Source organism: Odontesthes bonariensis, chromosome 11, assembly GCF_027942865.1.
Source record: "Odontesthes bonariensis isolate fOdoBon6 chromosome 11, fOdoBon6.hap1, whole genome shotgun sequence".
Classification (NCBI taxonomy): domain Eukaryota; kingdom Metazoa; phylum Chordata; class Actinopteri; order Atheriniformes; family Atherinopsidae; genus Odontesthes; species Odontesthes bonariensis.
In genome coordinates, this window is record NC_134516.1 from 9,524,728 (window position 1) to 9,546,973 (window position 22,246).

Here is a 22,246-nt window from a genome sequence, read left to right on the forward strand (position 1 = left end):
TGATGGTGTCCCTTCGTGTGTAGCGCCCCATTCACTCCCTTTTTTTTTTTTTTGCTTTGCCCTTGTGTGTTTGTGTTAAATGTGGATTGCGGTGCTCCCATGTTAAGTTGGTACCTTCACTCCTCCCCTCACTCACCATGAGCACGAAGGCCCCAGCCCTGGAAGATACAGTATTCTTTGCAGATAAGGCAATCTTTTTTTAGCTAGTAGATTTGAACTGTTTTTAATAGTGATTCAAAACTTAATAAACTTTTGTATATTCTTTGGAAACGCGTCTCTTGCCTGCTCAGTGTAATGAACTTGTGTTGTCCTTTGTTTAGATTTAGTAATTTACTTTATTCATAATTTCCATTTATTTCCCTGGGTTACATCCTGAGGTGGCGTTGTTGGTTGTTGGTTTCCTTTTTCTTTAATTAAAATATAAACTATTGGGGCATTATCCCCTCCCCACCTCACGCTCGCCACACATGCAAGACCACCCCAGCAGCCGAACACCCAAGTGCTAGGAGCAAAGGGAAGGTTCACAGGCCTTACTGGAATAGCACCGCACACTATCTGAGCCAGTGCACCGATTTTGTTGCCCTTACAAGAGACCAGGCTGTACACTGGATCAAGGAGAACAAACAATGTGCCCGGGCTTATCTCGAGAAGGACTGTGACCTGAAGAAACCTTGCCACATCTGTAAAGGGAAGCATCTGTCCTCCATGAGGTTAATCAGCGGAGTACTACAGAGTCTACCGACACCCTCTCAGAGAGTGCCACCCTCTACAACTCCCGACTCTGAGCTGCTGTACTTGGACCAGCCCCGTCGTGGTGGGAGAGTGTTTCTCAAAGTCGTGAAGGTTTCATCACCGAGTGACCTGTTAGATTTTTGATTTTTACTGCAAACTGCTTTTTGAAGTAAGGGTTAGGGTGCGCTATTTGGTTGCTTCGACTTATGTCTATGCTGTACACACCCAGCCCGGATGTAAAATCATGACATAGGGATGAAGTCTTCTCATTGGGTAAAAAGCCATTTGCAAAATAAAATAAAAATATAAAATAATAGAAGTTAAATGTAACGCCTGCTGGAAATCAAACTGACATAAAACTGGTTGAGTCCTGCTCATACCCAGGCACACAAAGATGCAGCTTAGAAGGAAATAGAGGACATATAACTTCTAAGTTGCAAACCAGTGAACATGTTCCAGTGGCTCATCTAAAAACAATACTTTAGATCTGTACGACACTCAGAATGTGAGTTATTCTTTACAGTCACACCCTGCTTGGATTTAGCAGATATCTTCTTCATACAATTTCCACACAGTGGTAATGTTGTAGCAAAGGTCATCAGATGCGTATTGCAGTGTGGCTTGTAGTGACTTTAGACAACTGCTAAAAATGTAATGTGTAGCCTCCTTAACTCTCGTTTGTTACGATTTTTACATGTTAATGTTCAGCTGTCGTAATATTATCATGAGGCAGTACTGGTCAGCAGAGTCAAGAAAGCAAGAGAAACGGGTGTTGTACCCATCATAAATCAATTTCAGTACTGTTTTACACAACACTAGTAAAATAATTCAACAGCAAGAAATGAAAAAAGTTTGACAAGGGGATCAGATTTTTTTTCCCAATCTAGAATTATTTAAAAAAATATTTCTTAAAGCTTTTATTCAGAAATGCATTTTTATGAAATATTACAGTATTTACTATTGTATTGGTTTATTAATGAACACTGAATTCTAAGCCATCCATATACTTCCAATGACTTAGTTGCCAGAACTGAATTGGTGTCTCATAACTCAAAATCAAAGATGCCTGCAAACACCAGCTGAAGGACTTCAGTACATTTTCAAACTATGCAATGTGTTTTGATGAGCTGCTTCGCCATCTCCACGTTCCTACTGGCCAGGTAGATGAGTGACAAGTTAAAGGCAATCTCCCTCCTCAGATCAACCTGGTCATCTGGGATGCCCTGTGAGAAGAATGGGTGGTGAAAAGGTGGATAAGTGAAAGGGGTGAAATACAGAGGGAAAAAAAATACTTTTTTAAATCAAATTTGTTTACCATACTTGTGAGAAAGGGTTAATCTAGGGACATTCATCACGTTCAAGGCTAGTATGATGACTGCGCCAACACTGTAGTCAAGATAATATTTAGAATAAGAGAAAGTGGTATGAATGAGTTGAATGGTATACCCACCTCCAGTTTCTGTGCAGGGAGTGTCAGTGCCTTTTGGTAGTAATGTGTGGCCAAATGTGTAAGGCCCATCTGGTGTAGCGCTCGGCCTAAGTTGTACATACTCTCCTGACACTCTCCGCGCAGCTCCACATACCGCCACAGGAATGAGAATCCCTGAAGATACAAACATACATTTCAAAATAATAGAATACTGTTTGAAACAATACAATAAAATCAAATAGAGTGTGTACCTGCAGCACCAGTGCATGTCTTTTGGCTACATACTTCTGAGAGGCCATATGGAAAAAAGTGAGGCCCACACACAGGCTGTGCAGTGGGCTGTCAGGGTGAGTCTGTAAGGCCTGAACATACTGACCTGAAAACACATGAATGTATTGCAGAATTTAACTGTCACTGTGATCAAGCTTCTATTCAAAACAAAACAAAAAACAGTTTCACACGTATGAGTGGTTCATCACATGCTAGTATGTTTACAAAACAAGTTATACGTTTGCAAATGCTTTTTTCTGCATTGTATTTTAAAAAGCAGAACGAGGGAGGAATAAAAAAAAAATCCAAATTTGTGGATAGTGAAACATGAGGATCATGAAACATATGTGGGTTCTCTTTGTGTGCATGTTCCAATCAAAGTTTATTAGAAAGTTCCATAGACTTGAGTGTCTGTGTAAAACCCAAATAAAAAAAAATACAAATGATAAATTCACCATGTAGAATGTAAATAATACCTAAACAATTTGTAGTTTACCAAAACATTTATAAAAGCCAGTGTAGTACTAGTTTGTTAAGCACCAAGAGCATGTTTGAAGCTCCCCGACACCATGGCGTTGTGTCCACAGAGGACACACAAGGCGTGGTTGTCAGGATGTTTTAACAGTAGGCGGAGACAGAAGCGGTGGTGACGCTGATGTTGGGAGGTTATGGTCAGCTAGTGAGAACAAAAGAAATAACAATCAACAATTCAAGTCTGTACACTAGACATATTGGCAATGCATTGCAACATATACCAAACTTGCTTTATGTGAGATGAACATACGAATAAAAATTAAAAATAACAGTAGCTCAGCAAAGATATCAGGGAGGTAGACACCTGATTGAAAATGTTCCAAAGCTGTGGCTGATGCACATTTTCCATAAGCATCAATCTGCAAAGAAAAAAAAAATAAAGTGTTTCTTATTAACAAAAAACAAACATGAAAGAAAAAGTTAATTAGTGACATATTCTCCATCAATCATTAAAGGGATACAAGGTAGTTTAGCGGCAGTATAGCGGTCTCTATTGGTCAAACTGAAATTCTACACTGTCGTAAAAATCCCCACCTGTACACACCCACTAACTAAACATCGTGGCGAATGCTGCCATTGTGTTATTTAGTCAGTGCAGTTAGGTCATCTGATTCACAAGTGTAGACTGCCCACGTAAGATACTATAATCAGAGATTTTCTGTAGAGAGAACTCAAGATAATATGCTATAATCCTGTTGCTGGAGGAAGTGGCCGGGGACAGCTCGTCTGGGTTTCTCTGCTCAGGCTGCTGTCCCCGCGACCCGATCCCAGGACAAGCGGCAGATAATGGATGTATGGATGGACTGTTGCTGATCTTGAATGGGATTCTTCCCTCATCATGGTGTATTCGTGGAGTGATTCCTTTGTATTAGCAGACACTTACAAAAGTTACATCTTAGACAGATGCGCGCAAGCACTACCAACATACACGCCGCAATAAACGCAGACTAGCTCTACTCTATTCCGATTACAATCACAAATTAATCAATTTTCATTTGTAGATAACAATTCTTGTTCGGATCAAAACGCTATTCTTATTCTAATCAGGTCAGTCCGTGTATTTCTGAAGCTAGGCTACGTCTCGAACTCAGGAGGAATTAGAGCACCATCATCACCTGACTCTTTACGATCTAAAACGCAGATCACTATGGTAGATGAACAAGATCACGCTTGGAGAAATTTCACAAAGATGGGAAGTGCCAACATCGAACGTTTCATATTCAGTCTGTGAAAGGCAGAATATGAAACGCTTGGTGTTGGCTCTTCAACGCAAGCGAACACATAGCTACAACTACAGCTAGCATACAGTACCTAGCTAAGTGCCGTAAACACAAACGACTCTTCTCGCGCATCACGACACTTCAGAAGCGGGTCGCTCCTGCCGAAGTTACATATGGGATTTTCAGCATACAGACCCCTGTTGGGAGCGAGACAGGCTTCATTCGCTTACCTTTGACTTGTTTAACCTTTGTTAAACTCCTGAAGGCTATAATTTTAGGTGAAAATGCTACCTAGTGCCCCTTTAAAGTTTACCTGATGTAGTTGTACGCCTTGTAGTAGTTGTGGTCAAGGATGGTGGCAGAGAGGCCAAAGAACTCTAGCTCCTTCCTCCTGGGTTTATTGTCATAGAAGGAGTAAAACTCCATAGCTGACTCCACAAGGAGCTCAGCCTCTTCGTAGCGCTTCACCTCACACAACGTCAGCACGCAGCTCACCAGGAGCTGCCACCAGTCCTCTTTGGATAAAACGTTGGTTTTACCTGTGCAAAAAGATGATCAGGCCATCAAGGTATCAGTTCGTGTCTGGTTATTCTGAAAAAAAATTTCATTTTCTAACATGGTCTTTTTTAATCATCTTAGGGATCTGTAAAGAGTTCTATTCACTTAATTAATTTTTACTGTAAACATATCTTCAATTATGTATTTACGGGGTCTGGGTGGGTATATATATGTATATATATATATATAAAAATATACAAATAGACACACTACTCACAAAAAGTTAGGGACATTCAGCTTTTGGGTGAAATTTCAGAGTGAACCTAAAATGCATTCTAACCTTTACAGGTGAACTTAATGTGACCTTCTGTGAACCTTTGAATGCACATGTTCAACTGTTCAATGTTTCAGTAGTTTTCGCACAAGTTGCTGTTCTCCAACAAGGATGTTTAACGGCAAAATTCACAACAGGTGTTTGATGAATCGACCAATCAATTTCCTGGTTCAATTAGAATCGGTATGTAAACAGTCCTCCTCATCATGCCGTTCACATTTTGGCATCATGAGACCAAGACGACACCTAACAATTGATCAACAGTACCCCGCCGTTGCGAAGCTTCAAACGGGATGTTCTCAGACGGATGTGGCCACTGAGCTCAGAGTGTCACAGAGTGTCATCAGCAGGTTGCAACAGAGATACAGAGAGACTGGAAGAGTCACAGAAAGGCATAGAAGTGGACGTCCTTTGGCCACGTCCCACACTGATGACCGCTTCATTGTGAACAGCGCCCTGCGGAACCGGATGATGAATGCCACTCAATTCCAGGCACATTCAAGGGAGGTGAGAGGCACCCAAGTGTCACGTCAGACCATTCGAAACCGTTTACATCAGCGTGGTCTGCGTGTTAGGCGACCTGCAAGGGTACCTGACCACACCACCGGGCACAGGTGCCATCGTGTTGCATGAGCCAGGGAGCATCTACGCTGGAGACGAGGGACCAGTGGGACTCTCTGCTGTTCTCTGATGAAAGTCGATTCACGTTGAGCAGAAATGATGGACACCAACAATGTTGGAGACGTCGAGGAGAGCGCTTTGCGTCAGCCACTGTTGTCGACAGATGAGCCTTTGGTGGTGGTGGTGTTACAATGTGGGCAGGTGTGTCTAGTCAGTACAGAACTGCCCTACACTTTGTGAATGGTAACTCTGTATCCCAGAACCTCAATGACCTGAGGGCCGCCCTTCAAGAAGAGTGGGATGCCATGCCTCAGCAGACAAGGCGACTTGTAAGGCGACTTGTGAACAGCATGAGACGTTGTTGTTAAGCTGTAATTGATGCTCAAGGGCATATGACAAGTTATTGAGACATTGACATTTTTTGTTGTGATATATCTACCACTGTTGTTGGCTTTTGTTGCAATAAATTGTTTGAGATTAGGAAATCACCAGTGCATGCTTCTACTTAAATGCCCTACTTTCATGATATAATATCACTGTAGCATAAACTTTTTACATTTTCCATAAATTTTGCCAAATATCCCTAACTTTTTGTGAGTAATGTATATATACATATTGATAAATATGGATATATCGACACCTGTGTTGTCCAGATAGGCAGTTTCATGGTCATCGATCTCCGGTTGCATATTTTCAATCTTCACCAGCCTCAGGTGATTCTCTCCTGACAGAGTTACAGAACGCACACATACTTTAGCTCGCTGCATGGCCACCTATAACACATGCATACACAGAGAAGCTCTTAAGACAGGGAAACATTCATGTAAGGCATTAAAAAATAAAAGATTGTCAGTTTCATCTTTTGTATGTAATAATTTTTTTCTCACTTCAATCAGTCATTGTCAATAGACGTTTTCTAGGTAAAAGGTATTCCATGTGCTTGGGGGTTACCTTGAGCAGCATCGAGATCATAGTAATCATAGCATCCAGGTAGTTGTGCATTTGGCCTTGTGTCTTTAACAGTGTTGAGCGATGCAGTAAAAGCTTTAATTCCTAAAAAATATATAGGACAAATTGTTGAGCTACACAATATCAGAAAGAACTGACACTGCAATATTTTCATTTTCTGTAATACAAAACAAAGATTATATTAAAATAATTATAATAGAATGATGGGACTAATTTTGCAGTGGGCGCACCATCGTTAAAATAAGTTGTAAACCAAAAGGAAAAAAGCAAAACAGGAAGCTTTTATTTTACATATTTCAATTTCTGACATTCACTGAACCTCTTGGAGTTAGCTGTGAGATACCAAGGCTTTGGCAACTAGAGTTTAAAACTGTCCTAAAAACACAAGCATCTTAAACTTAAACTGAAATGAGTAAGGGGAAAGAGGAGAGAAAGCTATTAACAACTCATTTTAAAAAAAGAGAAAAAGAGGACACATTGACACTCTCAAATCTGTCAAAAAGATGGCTGCCAAGAAGACACAGGCCTGACCGGCCGTGAAATCAGTATGCACATGGGATTTTAAATTATCAGCAAGCAGTTGAGTCTAGAAGGAGATAAAAAATGTTTTCACGCATTTGGAGAAGCTGTGTGAAGTGATGAAGAAACATTTAAAGAAGCTGCATATTTCTCTCAAACAGCAGATATTTCAAGAAGAAAAGCCAACTGATCTGGAACCTAGATCAACGGAAAAAACAATATTTGCTTCTATGTCGAGAGAGGGGAGAGGAGGGTGAATTGATGAATAATGAATATATTAGTGTCTTTAACCTGGACTATCTGACAGATATTATCCAAAAGAGGAAAAAATAAAATGCATATTAAATAATCTTGAAGGAGACAGGCATCCAATTCAGACAGTGTTTACCAGGATGTGAATCCACTGGGACACAGAGGCTCCAATTTACAGCACAGAAGAGGCCAAGGTGGAATTTCTAAGTCAAAGTTCCCTTTAGACAACAAGTCCATAGTCTTCCAACAAGACTAAACAATGTAATAATTTGAATCCCTCCCATTCCTTTGGCGGTGAAAACTTTCTTGGTGTCTTTTCTTTTTGTCTCCTGCTAAAATTCTGGCAATGTTACAGCGGGTCATTGTTGATCACCTCTTTTACTTAAAACAGATATCATATTATAATCAAGTGAAATTGGATTCCTTAAATGTCAATGGCCTAAATAATCCCATTAAAAAGGAAATATTTGGCTAAAATGAAGAAAGAAAATCTATCCTGTTTTTTATTTGAGGAAACAGGCTTTTTGTTTTGTTTTATTTTTTTATACTGACCAAACAAGCCAGCTCAGTGTTATGAAAATCAACTAGAGTTTATGCCTTCCCAAGAGAGGGGAGTGGCAGGGTTCCTGGTTGTATGCAGCGTTGAGATGTGGTGTCAAATGGAGAGATAGCACTGTTAGCATCAAATGATTATCTTAGAAGATTTATGTATATTTTTTTTTTTGAAGATTTTCTTAGAAGATTTTTTTTGGTGAAAGCGTGTGCCCCGAGTTAAGTTTTCTTGTACATTTCAACATCTGAAATGCAGCATAGCGAACCATTTTAAATATTGGATGAAAACAAATTCCTCGATAGTGAGAAAAAATAAAAATAAAAGAAAGCAACATTTCAGATCACATAAAAAGAAGCCCCTAAATGAAGTCCGATACATTTACAAAGAATGTGTTCTCACCTTCTGTGCGGCAGATGAATCCTGTGCCAATGTTTCACTGTCATACATGGACTCCAGCGCTTTAAGAGCACAATCCATCCGTCCCAGCTGCTGTTGTAGTGTTGAAAGGGAAAGTCTGGCCTCGAGGTGCTGTGGTGCCATCTCCACTACTTTAGTATAGCTCTCTGCTGCCCCCTCCATGTGGCCCAGAGCCTTAAGACACTCTTCAACAGAGAGGAAATATGGATATTTGTAATCATCCTGTTAACCCAACGGTATTAAACGTTTAAACCAGTGCAAAATCATACTTAATATTTACATTTTTTACAATTCCTTGAGGGTTGTTTAAGCTTTCCATTGAGCTCTCAAAACCACTGTAGTCAAAACTAAACTTAAATTAGATTAGATTACATTAGATACAACTTTATTGTCAAAGAGCAAGTACAGGTACAAACCAATGAAATGCAGTTAGCATCCAACCAAAGGTGTGCTTTTATATATACAGAATAAATAATATGTACATAATATACACATAATATATACAGACTAAATATATACACTATATATACACTATGTAAATAAGTAACTGAAGATTAATAAATTAAATAATTAAATATAAATAGTGCATAGACAGTGCAAAACAGAGTGAAAAAGAACAGTGCAAACCAGAACTAGTGCAAACCAGAAGTTGTGCAAATGGCAGTGGAGTGCAAGATGGTGCTATTGGGTGGGAGGGGAAGGGTGGGCGGATGGAGAAGAGTGGGTGGTTGGAGTAGGGTGGAGGGATGGGTTAGAGCTCAGCAGGATCACCGCCTCGTGGAAGAAGCTCTTCCTGAGCCTGCTGGAGTGCTTTCCGGTCTGATGCGGAGCAGTTGCCGTACCATACTGTGATACAGTTAGTGAGAATACTCTCAATGGTACAGCGGTAGAAGTTCACCAGGATCCTAGGACAGAGGTGAGCTTTCTTAAGGCTCAGCAGAAAGTAGAGGCGCTGTTGTGCCTTCTTAACCAGGATGGAGGAGTTAATGGACCAGGTGAGATCATCGGCGATGTGGATGCCAAGGAACTTGAAGCTGGACACACGCTCCACTTCAGCTCCGTTGATGGAGATAGGGGTGTGTGGATGGCTCCCAGCCCGCCTGAAGTCCACGATGATCTTCTTGGTTTTGTTGTTATTGTTTCGCAGTCGTGGGTGAATAGGGAGTAAAGGAGAGGGCTCAGCACACAGCCTTGCGGCACGCCGGTTCAGGGTGATGGTGGAGGAGGAGAGGTTGTCTATTTTAACAGACTGGGGTCTGTTAGATAGAAAGTCCAAAGTCCAGTTACAGAGGGATGAGTTGATGCCAAGCTGGTTGAGCTTTGAGATCAGCTTGGAGGGGATCACCGTATTGAATGCTGAACTGAAGTCGATGAACAGCATTCTGGCGTAACAGTTTGGGGAGTCAAGGTGTGACAGTGAGGGGTGAAGTGCTGTGGAGATGGCATCCTCAGTTGACCTGTTGTGGTGGTAGGCAAACTGATTAGGGTCCAGAGTAGCCGGTAGGCACGGTTTTACGTGTGCAAGGACCAGTCTCTCAAAGCACTTAGCGATGATGGGGGTGAGGGCAACAGGATGGAAGTTTTTCAGGGCCGTAGCGGTGGAGTGCTTCGGCACTGGCCTGATGGTGGCGGTCTTGAAGGTGATGAGGACAACTGCTTGGGCCAGGGACAGGTTGAAGATGTCCGCAAAGACCCCAGCCAGCTGCTCTGCACAGGCTTTGAGTACGCAACCAGGTATTCCATTGGGGCCAGCTGCCTTCCGGGCGTTCACCATGCTCAGGATGTTACAGACCTCCGAGGTGGAGCGTGTGAGAGGCAGATCCTTGAGAGGTAGATCTACCTTGGACATCACCTCCCTGTTTTCCCGGTCAAAGCGAGCGTAGAAGTGGTTAAGCTCGTCTGGGAGGGAGGTGGAGCTGGTGAGTGTCTGTATGCCCTGCCACATACGCCGAGGGTCAGAGGAGTTGAAGTGTTCTTCAACCTTCAGTTTGTAGCCATGTTTGGCCTGTGAGATTCCCCGTCTCAGGTTGGCTCTGGCTGAGCTGTAGGCCTCCCGGTCTCCAGACTTGAAGGCTACATTTCTGGCTTTGAGCAGAAGGCGTACCTCTCTGTTCATCCAGGGCTTCTGGTTGGGAAAGGCTGCCGCGTCAACTCGACTCGGCTTTCGACCCGCGTCGGACCCTAGTCTTTTTGCCGAGCCGAGTTTGGTGTGAACGCAATCGACGCGGGTCAGACGTGGGCGTGGCGTGACGTGAGGAGTTTAAAAGACAGAATGGACAGCTGATTCAGAACAACAGCGACAGGTGAGGACAAGTTTTACTCTGTTTTAGCCTACATCAAGTTCGAGACATTTTTGAAGCTGGCCAACTGGGGAGACAAGGAGGTCCGCGAGCTCCTCAGCCTCCGAGCAGAGGACGTTATTTACCGCCACATTTCGGGGACTATAGTGCTCTTGTATTCTCCGCATATGTTCTTCGGCGGCATCCCACGTTGTGACCATCCACACCCCGTAAAATAACATCTCCATGAACTGCATATACAATTGCAAAAACGAGTCCTCAAGGTGTATTTAACCCTACCTCCGACGCATGGCTTGTGCCTACGTCATTGTACACGCCCAGCATTTTACTTCGTGTGACGCTCTGCCACTAGGCAACGCCCCCTGAACTCGGCTTCAGGCGACACGGGTCACCAACACGCCAAGCATTCACATTGCTCGACGCGGGTCGAAGGTGCAATTTGGACCCGCTAAGGTAGCGGGTCGCAGTGTGAAAGGGGCTGATGGTGGCCTGAGCGGAGAACACATTCCAGTCTGTCTGTTGGAATTGTTACTGAAGAATGGAATCAGCACCCTCGGACCAGATGATGATGGTCCTCATTGTAGGTTTGATCTGTTTGATGATGGGGGAGTACTTGGGGAGCAGGAACAAAGAGAGGTGATCAGAGCGACCAAGGTGGGGAAAGGGAGTGGCTTTGTATGCCTCAGCCACACTGGAGTAAACATGATCCATGCGCCCCTCAAGGTCCACCACGCAGTTCGGAACAGCGCCGCTAAGCCATGTTTCCGTGAAGAACATGAGGCTACAGTCCATGAGCCTTTTCTGAGTCAGGGTCCAGATCTTGAGTTCATCCATCTTATTCGCCAGAGAACGTACGTCGGCGAGGAAAATGCTAGGGAGCGATGGCCGATGTGGATTTAGCTTAGCTTAGCACGCAGACCCCCGCGTTTTCCCCGTCTTTGTTTGCGATCTCGGCGCCAACAACGAAAGTTACCGGTCGGCTGGATGACTCCGTAACACCTCGGTGACTTTACCAACTCAGGTGGGAGTTTGTTAAAGTTGAATGGATGGTCCAAAACTACGTTATTGCTAAGCTAAAAAAATATCCAGAAGTGACTGTCTGTTGTATGATCGGTTCGCCCCGCTGAATCGGAAGAACACACAGGAGAAAACTATATAAATAAGCACTAATTTGCTAAATCTAGTCAGACGCTGAGCCTCGCGATGTACACGCGCCGCCATCTTGGTCAATATACGTTTTCCCTTGGGCTAAGAAATACATACATAAACAAAACACAAAACAAAACTATACAGGAAGGGGTTTCTGTTTTATGAAACTATCAAAAGCCATACATACAAGAATTGGTTAACTTATTGGAAAAAATGGTTTCAATGCCCTACATGAGCATGTTGAGAGAAAGCAGAAAAAGTTCACATCACAAAATAACACAGTATGTTTCCACCAATAATGAAGAACAACTACCTGCATGACGCAGCCAGACGACAGCTAGGTTGTACTTGTCAGATATGACGAGGGCAGAAAGAAGAGGCAGAGCAGACATGTACTCGCCCTGCTCCAGGTAGGCTTCACCTACATCCAGGTACAGATCACCAATCTCCTCTGGACTCTGCTCCATCAGTGAGGACACTAAGCCCTACAAAAATGTATAAACTTTGCTTATTTTCTTGAGAGTTAAATTATTTTTTTAAAAAAATTTTAAATAGTCACCAGCTATGCAATCATGTTTATCCTGTTTACCTCCAGTGGTGTGAAGACGTGCAGGTGTATGAAGCAGATAATTAGCTTAGCCCTCAGGTCCACTGGGACACTGTCCGGTACTTGTACATCTTTAATTTCACCTGGATACACACAATACAATTAAAATGAGTCATAATGTAAAAAAAAAAAACGGCAGAAACACCAAAGAATACAAGCAGGCTGGTCTGTTATATCTCAACAGTAAGATGGCTGGAGGTCATTAATCCTGAGAATTACAGCCACCTTTACTACAGTTTTGCATTCAATGAAAAATAAAATCAAATACATAACATTCAGCATCAATACTGTGGTTCATTATCTCTGTTATGAGCTCGGTCATAAAAGGGAAATCTTTAAAAACAACAGCTCACAGTTCTCTGCTGCAATTTCCTCTGTGGTGTTTGACTTTGTGTCCTCTTCATTTTTGTCCTCTTGCTCCTTTGTCACGCTCTCTTTTTGTGACAGTGTTGTGATTTCGGATATGGATTGAGCTTTAACCAAGACGATACCTGCAAACTGGACCAAGACCTAGGAAACCAAACACAAAATGTAAATCATTAACTTAGGCAGCAACATACATTTACTTTGTCTTAATGACATGAGTAAACAGTCAGCATCGTGCACAAAGAACTAGGGATGTCCCGATCCGATCATGTGATCGGAAATCGGGGCCGATCACGTGGTTTCTGACTCGATCGGTATCGGACGTTTCATCCTGATCAGGGATCGGATATCTAGCCTATCTATATAGGTATATTTATTCTCATTCATTTATTTATTTATTTTTTAAATCAGAACTATAATATTTAAAAACAAATGGGGAAAAAATAACAGGTTAGTATTTACTGTTATGTGGTGGTACAGAGTCAGACCATCTCAACCATAGACATAATATACATAGACGCCTCATAGACTGACGCTGCCTATTGGAGCTGACGTATCTTGGATGGGTCTCTAATGCCTCCACATGGCCTTTATTTCGACTGAAAAACAACTCATGCGGCATGACGTCTCTTTGCTGTGTGACGTAAAGCGAAGCAGAACACGGCAGCAGCTTGAAGGGAATGTCCGCGGTGTGGAGGTATTTTAAAGTGGATGACAAAAACATTGCAATTGCAAACTGTGAGATATGCAAACTTGGGATTTCAAGAGGTGGCAAGGACATCCGTGATGAGAACAGGAACAGGCTCAAACCTGACAAGGTAGACATGTTGGTTTTCATCAAGAAAAACGTACATTTCCTTTTGTGAAGCCAGAGGAGGAGAGTAAGAATAAGGAGTGCAGTTAAAGCCCATTACTGGCCTTACTTTATAACACGGTGGCACTTTTATTTGCTTATTTATTTACATGCCTGCCAGGTATTTCAAGTTGAGCTGCTGCTCATTTTTATATTAGACATTGTTGCACTAAACCACAATGTGAAGAATTTGTTTGTTATTTCATTACCTTTTTTTGTTCAAGCTACCTCACAAAAGTGCTCTGTTTCTAAGTGTTAAATGATAAAATAAGTGCAGAAAATAAAATTTCAGGGACATCCTGGATCTGTTTTTTCGCCGTTCTTAATTTTTTTTTAATGTACTGTAGAGGTATCGGATCGGGACTCGGTATCGGCAGATACTCAAAATCAAATGACTCAGGGCAAAAAAAACCTAATCGGGACATCCGTACAAAGAACACATACAAACCTGCAGGGCCTCTTTGTACTGGTGGTTGGCGATATATAGCTCAGCTGCCATGTTGAGGAAGTCATCACTGACCAAGGAAGGGTGTCGTGCCAGAGCTTCCTCAATCACACTTATTGCTGCGAGGGGGTCATTACTCTCATAGTAACTCCTAAAACACACAAACATACAGGTAAATATGAGAGTCATTTTGATGGGTGCCAATCAAGCTACTGCCCGCCGAGAGACCTGCTTGTTGCCGAACATGAAATTCAACATGAAACAGCTCAAGTACAGAAATAAGCTAAACGATAGTTTGACATGAGATACTGGCTTGCTGTGGTGAAACCTGCCTGCTTTAGTCAGCATGAGGGAGGGAAAGCACACAGAAGCACTTTGTAAGCCAGAGACAGACACAGAGGAGAACAAACAGCTGTTTCAGAAAACATGAAAGTTACATTGAAAAAAATGTTTTAAACCTGGGAACAGCAAAAAGGTCTGCTGAAGACACTGATGTCATTTTTTATGAAGGTCTTAGATTAGAGAGACCTGATGCTATGGGTGGGCAAAGTACCTCTCAGGTAGAGTGTGATGTTGAGTGTGTGTGTGTATTAGGTTGCTTCATAGGGAAAAGATGAGGTCCAGTTGAATGACAGGCTGCTGCGGTGATGCAGTTTGTTTTAGTCAGACACAGGTAGACAGACTCGGAACAAAAATTCCCCCATGAGGTAAACCTGTGAAATATTTTTCTTTGATGGTGTGACATGTATAACATAGCTGTGACAACTCCTAGCTTTGTTCAACCGGGCTCTTTATTTTAAAATGAGGCTGAATAAGCCTTTCCTGGTTGAGGGACACAGAGATAATCTTTGTCTTGGTCAGAACAACCGTGCGGGAGTAGTTGCGCACCAAAACTTGTGACGGAAACAGGAAAATAATAAGTTTGCACAATAGTAATAGTAAATAAATTCCTGGGTGGATGAGTAAATAAAACACTAAATTTTGGATTCTGTTTCTATTTTCTATCATTGTATCCCTTACTTAGCCATGTCCTTTGAGAGCTGCATGAAGTGCTCTCCATCCTCCAGTGGGAGCAGAGACAGGATCCTCCTGTAGCCATCCATACACTGCTTGTGCTCTCCCAAACGCATGTGAAGGCTGGAGCGCTCCCACAGATAGCGCACATTGGTAGGGTCATATTTTATAGCTGCCGAAAAAGGGGTTATACATTAAAGCATATCAAAATATGAACAGAAATATTGAGCTCAAAGCACCATAACATCTTAAAAGATCCAAGGAACTGTAATAAATTCAATAAAACATGTATTTCTAAGCCCCATTGAAACCCCCCCCCCCCCCCCCCCCCCCCCCCCGATAGCTAGCCAGGCCCTTTTAGTGGCTGTGAAGCCACGAAGCGTAGATAGCCCTGTTAGCCGCCCCTCACTAAAATGAATGTTGTTCCAATGTGCAATTTTGCCAAAACAATGTCAGACTCCCTCTGGACCTCTGCCAAATCTGGCCAGTGATTACATGTTAGTCGCATGTCATCCTTAAAGGGGATAGAGAATCAAAATAGTCTTTTTCATGTTTTTGGTGTTAGTTCTGAGTCTCCCCGCTGTGGGGAGTACACACGAAGTGCCAGCAAGTGTCAGAACCTCTGTTTCAAGTACTCCCCTTTTTTGAATATCCCCCAGAAAAAGTGCCAATCCGTTTTTGTGAAAAAGTGATGTCACTTTTTTAACACAGTTTTAACAGCATCCCCAGTACATACAACCGCCGACTTTTCCTTTGCTCTGCGCATTTCACGGAGTACAGTTTCACAAACCTTGCACGATTCCGAGCAGGCTTCAGTCGGAATTTTGCTCAGTACAGGGTCAGTTCCGACAGGGACAGACGCAGACTGCAGCGAGCTGTGCGCTCCGCTGAGAAGGTGATCGGCTGCAGCCTCCCATCTATCCATGACCTGCACGTCTCCAGGACTATGGGGCGAGCAGGTCGGATCACGGCTGACCCTTCTCTATTTGCACCACTCCCCTCGGGCAGGAGGCTGCGCTCCATTCGGACCAGAACCTCCCGTCACAAAAACAGATTTTCCCCCTTGCAGTTGGACTTATGAACACTTCATAATCACCTCATAACCTGCCCCAGTCACTTTACCATCATTAAAATTGCACTAATGAAGCTGCACTGTTGTTGCTCTGTATATTGGATACTGTGTATTGTTGTACACACCTTGTACATTTTATATTCATTTATTTTTATTCTTTATTTTTATATCCTATGTTACATGTTTGCACCTTACGCCGCAGCAAATTCCTAGTTAGTGAACACTGTTCACTAACAATGGCAATAAAAACTAATTCTGATTCTGATGAGCTTTCTTTTCAGTCAGTGTATTACTCTATAGCTCTGTTTTCAGTGAGAGCAAGCGAATAGCGCCAACACCTACCTGCATTTCATAATGAGGTTGCCAGATAAGCTCTGAAACCTGCCAATAAGGGCAAACGACGCATTCTAAACCCAGCATAGTAACATATCTGTTTCAGATAGCCTTTTAGGGAGGTTCTGAGCCATTACAGACCCAACCAATTTTTTTTGGGCTACATATCACATCACAGAACAAGGATTAATGCCCCATTCAACCATTCTCTATCACCTTTAAACTGCTGGTTGTCTAGATGGTGTCCAGCAAACAACGTGGACTACATAGGTAATTGGCAATCTTTCTGGGGAAAACCTGGTCTGATGAGGAGAGACGGCATCACAACACTTTGGAAGGAGCGGCTCTAATTTCTAAAAAATATGACCGAATTTATTGGTCATCTAAAAACATGATAACTCAGTGTTGAGGCCAGGATGCAGAAATGTAGTCTTTCATAATTCTCTGCAGCTTCCCACCTGCTGCTATACCTTCAAAATCCCACAGTGACTGTGTCTGCTCTCAAACCTCTAAAATGTAAAGATTTCTTATACTTTATCTTAGAAAAAAACTAAGAAAATTTAACTGAACGAAAAATATTAAAGGGATAGTTCGCCTCTTTTGAAATGAATCTGTATGACATCCCATATTAGCAACATCATTTATGAACATTGACCTACCCCCTGCTGCGTCCTGTGAGCCGAGTTCCAGCCTCGTTTTGGCGTTGACGAAGGTAGTCCGGCTAGTTGGCTGGGGCCTCAAAAGTAAAGCGTTTTGCTTCTCAAAACAATATGCGTTCAAAAGAGTAATACATTTGCATCACAAAATCGTCCCTCCAGAAAAAGTCAGACCTCACAATCGCTTGGCGCTATTTTTGCCTCCCTTCATATCAATGCGTTCAGCCACCTGCCGATAGCCGCACCTGTTACTGTGTTTACTGCTCGGTCTGCACAGTTTACATAGCCGTAGTGATACGAAGGGAGAGAGAAAATAGCGCCAAGCGATTGTGAGGTCTGACTTTTTCTGGTTGGACGATTTTGTGATGCAAATGTATTACTCTTTTGAACGCATATTGTTTTGAGAAGCAAGACGCTTTATTTTCGAGACCCCAGCCAACTAGCCGGACTACCTTCGTCAACGCCAAAACGAGGCTGGAACTCTGCTCACAGGATGCAGCAGGAGGTAAGAAAATGTACATGCACGATATTGTTAGTATGGGATGTCATACAGCTTCAAAAGAGGCGAACTATCCCTTTAAATGTGGTTTTCTGAATATTAGATCTCTCCTTTCCAAACCTCTGTGAATAAATTAGATTTGTGATCATCCTATTGATATACGCATTTTGTCTTACAGAAATCTGGCTGCAGCAGGAGGATCATGTTAGCATCAATGAATCAACTCCCTCTGACTATTTAAACGTTCACGTTTTGGTTAATTAACCAAAGTCAAGTGACACCATAAAAACACACACTGTGAAAACATACAAGCAATCACAAATTCAAAAAAAAAAGTCATCAAAAGACTTTTGTACATTCAAAACATGTCTTTTGCTATGAAATATGAAACTATGAACTTTTTGAAGAGAGTCTGAGCAAATGTGTACAGAACTACGAACACATAATCGCCTGGGCATAGAGAACTCCTTCAGAACAGTTGGGAGGAGATTGGACATGATTTGGATTTGAGGTACAATATTGCCCTCTGGTGGACATATTGCCTAACAACCGTGCCAGCATAAAGCACGCATGGGAGTATGTGAGCAGTGACGCTTGGCAACGTTTGAAATGGAAGCGGATGTAAAATGATCACAAATTAGTCTTCAGTCTCACCTCCTTTTCATGGCTCGTTTTGGCTACACTCATTCGCTCTTATGTTTCTGCTCAGTCTTGGGGCTCTGCTTACTCTGAGCTGTATGGGCTAATCTGTTTTAGTTTTACCGTCTAGCTCATCCTGCATGTCACCACCAGCCCCCTCACTGCCATCTCACATTTGATGGCAGACGTGGAAGCAGCACCAAAAGGAAAGTCAGTGATTTTAAGGCATTTTGCTGCATCTGCCTCCACCACTTTCTTTTGTCTCTTAACTTTTTTGCATCAAGTAGAGCAGCTTCTACTTGAGGCGTCAAGTAGAAGCTGAGTTGAAAGATGGAGTTAACCAGTTGATATACGTTCCCACCTTCACTATGGTCATGAGCTGTGGGGAGTGATCGATAGAATAAGATCCCAAATATAAGCAGTGGAAATGAGCTTGGTCTTCTATAGCCTCAAATAGCTTTAACTCTTCCACCACCCCCCACCCCTTCTAATAAATAAATAGATGAAAACGTAGATCGAAACAAAGCTGAAGGATCCAATGACACAGCAACAAACTGACCTTTACTGTAGCAGATGACGGCTTGTCGGATGTTGTCCTGCTCAAGAGACATGTCAGCCAGTCGTATCCACTCATCACAGTCCGATGGGTTGAGGTGGGCAGCGATAAGACCAAACTGCAGCGCTTTGTCCATATCTTCATTATCCTCATAGATCATTGCCAATGTGGAGAAGGGCTCATAGGCCAGAGGAGCTAAACAACAGATTTATCATTTGAACTCGTCATGCTGAACAGAACTGCTTACTTTTAGTGAAGAAATTATTAATGTGTTTTTTGTGACCAAGTCTTCAAAGTTGTTCTCTGCCTGCATTGTCTACAAGATTGAGATGAATCTAAAAATAGACATAGCACTTGTTTCGTACCCTGTCTTATGATTTCCATACACATTAAGATGGCATCCTCTTTCTCTCCTCTAGCATAGCGGATGTTGGCCTCTCCCATCAAGCCCCTAAGCGCCTGAGGCAGCTTGCTACCATGACGTCGCCCCTGGACAGACACACGGCCATATAATAAATAAGAAGTGAGGAGAGGAGAGGTGGGAATGACATTTCTTTTCCTTCTTACCTTCATCAACTTCTTGTTTTCTCGGTTTAGCTCCATCTCCAGTGCGAACACGTCTCCCACAGAGACTTCCTCTGCTGTCTGCTCCATGCTCTGCTTCCTCCTCGCACCTCTTCTCCCTTCTCTCCCGCCTCGCCGCTGACTTACCCCTGACTCTTCAGCCTTAACCTTTACCCCCTCATCCTCCTCTGCATTGTAATCCTTATCATGTTCATCATCAACATAGCTCAAGCTGTCCTCTTCTTCCTCTTTCTCTTCTTCCTCTGAAGATGGATGCTCTACTGTTTCTCCTAGAATGGAAGCAAAGGCGAGCTGTACTCCTGGGCTGACTCCTTCCTCTGAGAAGACATGAGAAGCCTTGTCAACTGATGTCACTTTAACGTCAACATTTTTCATTTGTCATCAAAAGAAAGAAATTTCAAGTAGCTGACCAAGTATTTCATATCATTCTTTATAGTGTCTAAAGCTGTTTGCCAGCAAAAAACGAAAAGAAATCGTTAAGAAACTCATTTTATCTTATTTATTCATTTTAAATCTTAAAAGAAAAAAAAGATTATTTAGCAAAAAATGATGGCTTATGTGTTTCTGTAGATTTATGATCCATCTTCCACTTAATCCGACTTGGAAAATTAAACCATGAAGAACCAATTTTTTTCTACTATCTGAATCAGTTTAGTTATCAATGGATTGCTTTTGGCCATAAAATGCTAGCAAAGTACATAACTAATACCAGCAGCATTATTCCTGATGATCACACAAGAGTGCAATCTAAAGTGGAAGCAGATCTTTCAACAATTGCTGCATCAGCGTTGGGTTTTAAAAAGATATTTTCCTTGGATTTATGGCGAATGTAAACATTTGATCACCGTCGTTCATGATCATTTGTAGAAATTATTAACACAGCAGAACCATTACCTCCCTGATAAGAATGGATTTATCAATGTGACTTCTGAGGGGAAATTTGACTGTTATGACTGTCAAATCTAAAATACTCTCTGCTGGAGTTGAAACAATCTGATCATGGGCACAGTTCCCCATTACAACATGTTAAAAGTGTTCAAATGCAGGGAATCGGGCAGATCTCAAATCCCACAACCTCAGACAAATTGCCATGTATTGAGAGTGATGGCTTCACTTCTGAGAGTGTTCATGCAACTCTCCCCAACAGATTATCAAATTACTCCCTTCAGTCTACAAGGTTGGAAACAGGAAAAAAGTACTTCCTGAAGATCTTTTAGGTTACCAGTAACTTACACCCTTCTCCTTTACACCCTGTCCTATCCCCACAGAGCATACCACATCCTATGCCAAAGCCCCATAGAGTCGAATTACAGTGTTGTGTTGTGTTGTGTTGTGTTGGCCATTATGTAAACTGTAAGGTTTGACACTGAGCTGTTGTACAGGAACACTTGGTGACTGTTGTAATATGTCTCATATGCAGTATAGTGCGCTATGCGGAGTGATATGAGAGTCAGCTGCGACACCAACTGCTCTGATATGACTACTACCCGAAGGATAGTACATCTTTAGTCTCCTCTATCCCTTGTTGTTATTATTTACCAATCCAATAATACATAAGTGAAGTATTAAAATTGAAAAAGGTCGACCCAGCCACGAAACTATTCGTCTGCACAGACCGCCATCTTGGCAACTCCTCCGCGACGCACATCAGTTGAAAGCACCTTGTTATATGAAAATCGTTCATTAATGAATCCCCAGCAACTGATAAACAGTAATGTTACCGATTTTCCCATGTGCCTGTGCAGAGGTAGACGGCTGAGCATCATCTTCCACGTCTTCAGTTAATGTCTGTGAGTCATGAGGGGGAAAAAAAAAAACAAAGCATCACCTTTTTATGTTACTAACGAAAGTCACCAGACTCAACAATCCAACGATTTTTTTCTCAAGTCGAGCTGCTCAGATAAAGCATAATTTAACCAGCTCTTTCCGTCAGCCATCTTCCACAGAATATGAACTTTAAAGATTTATGCAATTTACGAGTCGCACTTTTTGATTTACCTCGATTTTCCGCTCGTCTCTCCTTCTGTCGAACTCTTCGAAAGTTATTCTACCCTCCAAATAATCGATCAGCTCAGCGCTGAAACCAGACATGTCGTTCTGCGTGTCCGCTGCTGAAGCAAACGGGAAGTGCTTCTTTAAGAGAATGTGTCACACAAATCTTTAACGTAATAAAAACATCAAATAAGAGGGACAACTCAGGTCTAGTGAGGCTTATGTTATTTGTGTCATTTCTGCCTTCTCGTATCCTCCATAATGTACAACCGGATCTACTGCTAAATGACCCGGATATTCATTGTTTTAGGTCCAATGACAGCTTGCATCCTAAACGTTGCTCACTGCCATCTTCTGGATGCAACAAGCTCCTCTGATTCTCCATGGTAACCCTATGAACAGGTATTATGCCGAAAAGTGCATGCCTGCCGAGAAATGCATCCCCATTCGCGGGAGCGCGCGTAAACCGTTTCAGGCGTGTGGATTATTACATTTTTCCAATAAAGTTACAGCGATGATATTGAGCTGACAATGGTTTTTCATTCGTTCATCTTTTTTCTTCATGTAGATGAATAATACATGTACAGTACACTTATGATAATCCCACAATTGTACAGTTTAGAGCATCTCTTTCACCTATTGTTATATTATTGTACAAATATTGCAAAGTAAGGGCTGTGACTATCACTTTTGCAGTAAGCCAGAAAGCCGGTTGGAGACATTTTCTATGAATATCAGTCTTTACTCAGAGTAGCCCAGATAAAATAATCCAAAAATGAACCTAGAACTATGAAATTTGACTATTTTAATTTAATTTTAGAGGCAATTTTGG

At 42.2% G+C, this 22,246-nt stretch overlaps 1 protein-coding gene across 1 annotated transcript; it reads right to left on the reverse strand.

Annotated features, from left to right (window-relative positions):
* Positions 1 to 1,614: 1,614 nt before the first annotated feature.
* On the reverse strand, positions 1,615 to 21,691 carry gtf3c3 (general transcription factor IIIC, polypeptide 3). The gene is made up of 19 exons (XM_075477444.1): positions 21,421 to 21,691; positions 21,144 to 21,210; positions 19,405 to 19,739; positions 19,203 to 19,326; positions 18,841 to 19,032; positions 15,089 to 15,254; positions 14,072 to 14,219; positions 12,758 to 12,914; positions 12,387 to 12,487; positions 12,111 to 12,282; positions 8,331 to 8,533; positions 6,590 to 6,691; positions 6,279 to 6,411; positions 4,499 to 4,724; positions 3,270 to 3,324; positions 2,972 to 3,107; positions 2,413 to 2,537; positions 2,183 to 2,335; positions 1,615 to 1,955 (listed from the first exon to the last, which is right to left on the reverse strand). The coding sequence occupies exons 1-19, from the start codon at positions 21,511 to 21,513 to the stop codon at positions 1,833 to 1,835; spliced, it is 2,811 nt and encodes a 936-aa protein (XP_075333559.1). The 5' UTR covers positions 21,514 to 21,691; the 3' UTR covers positions 1,615 to 1,832.
* Positions 21,692 to 22,246: the final 555 nt, after the last annotated feature.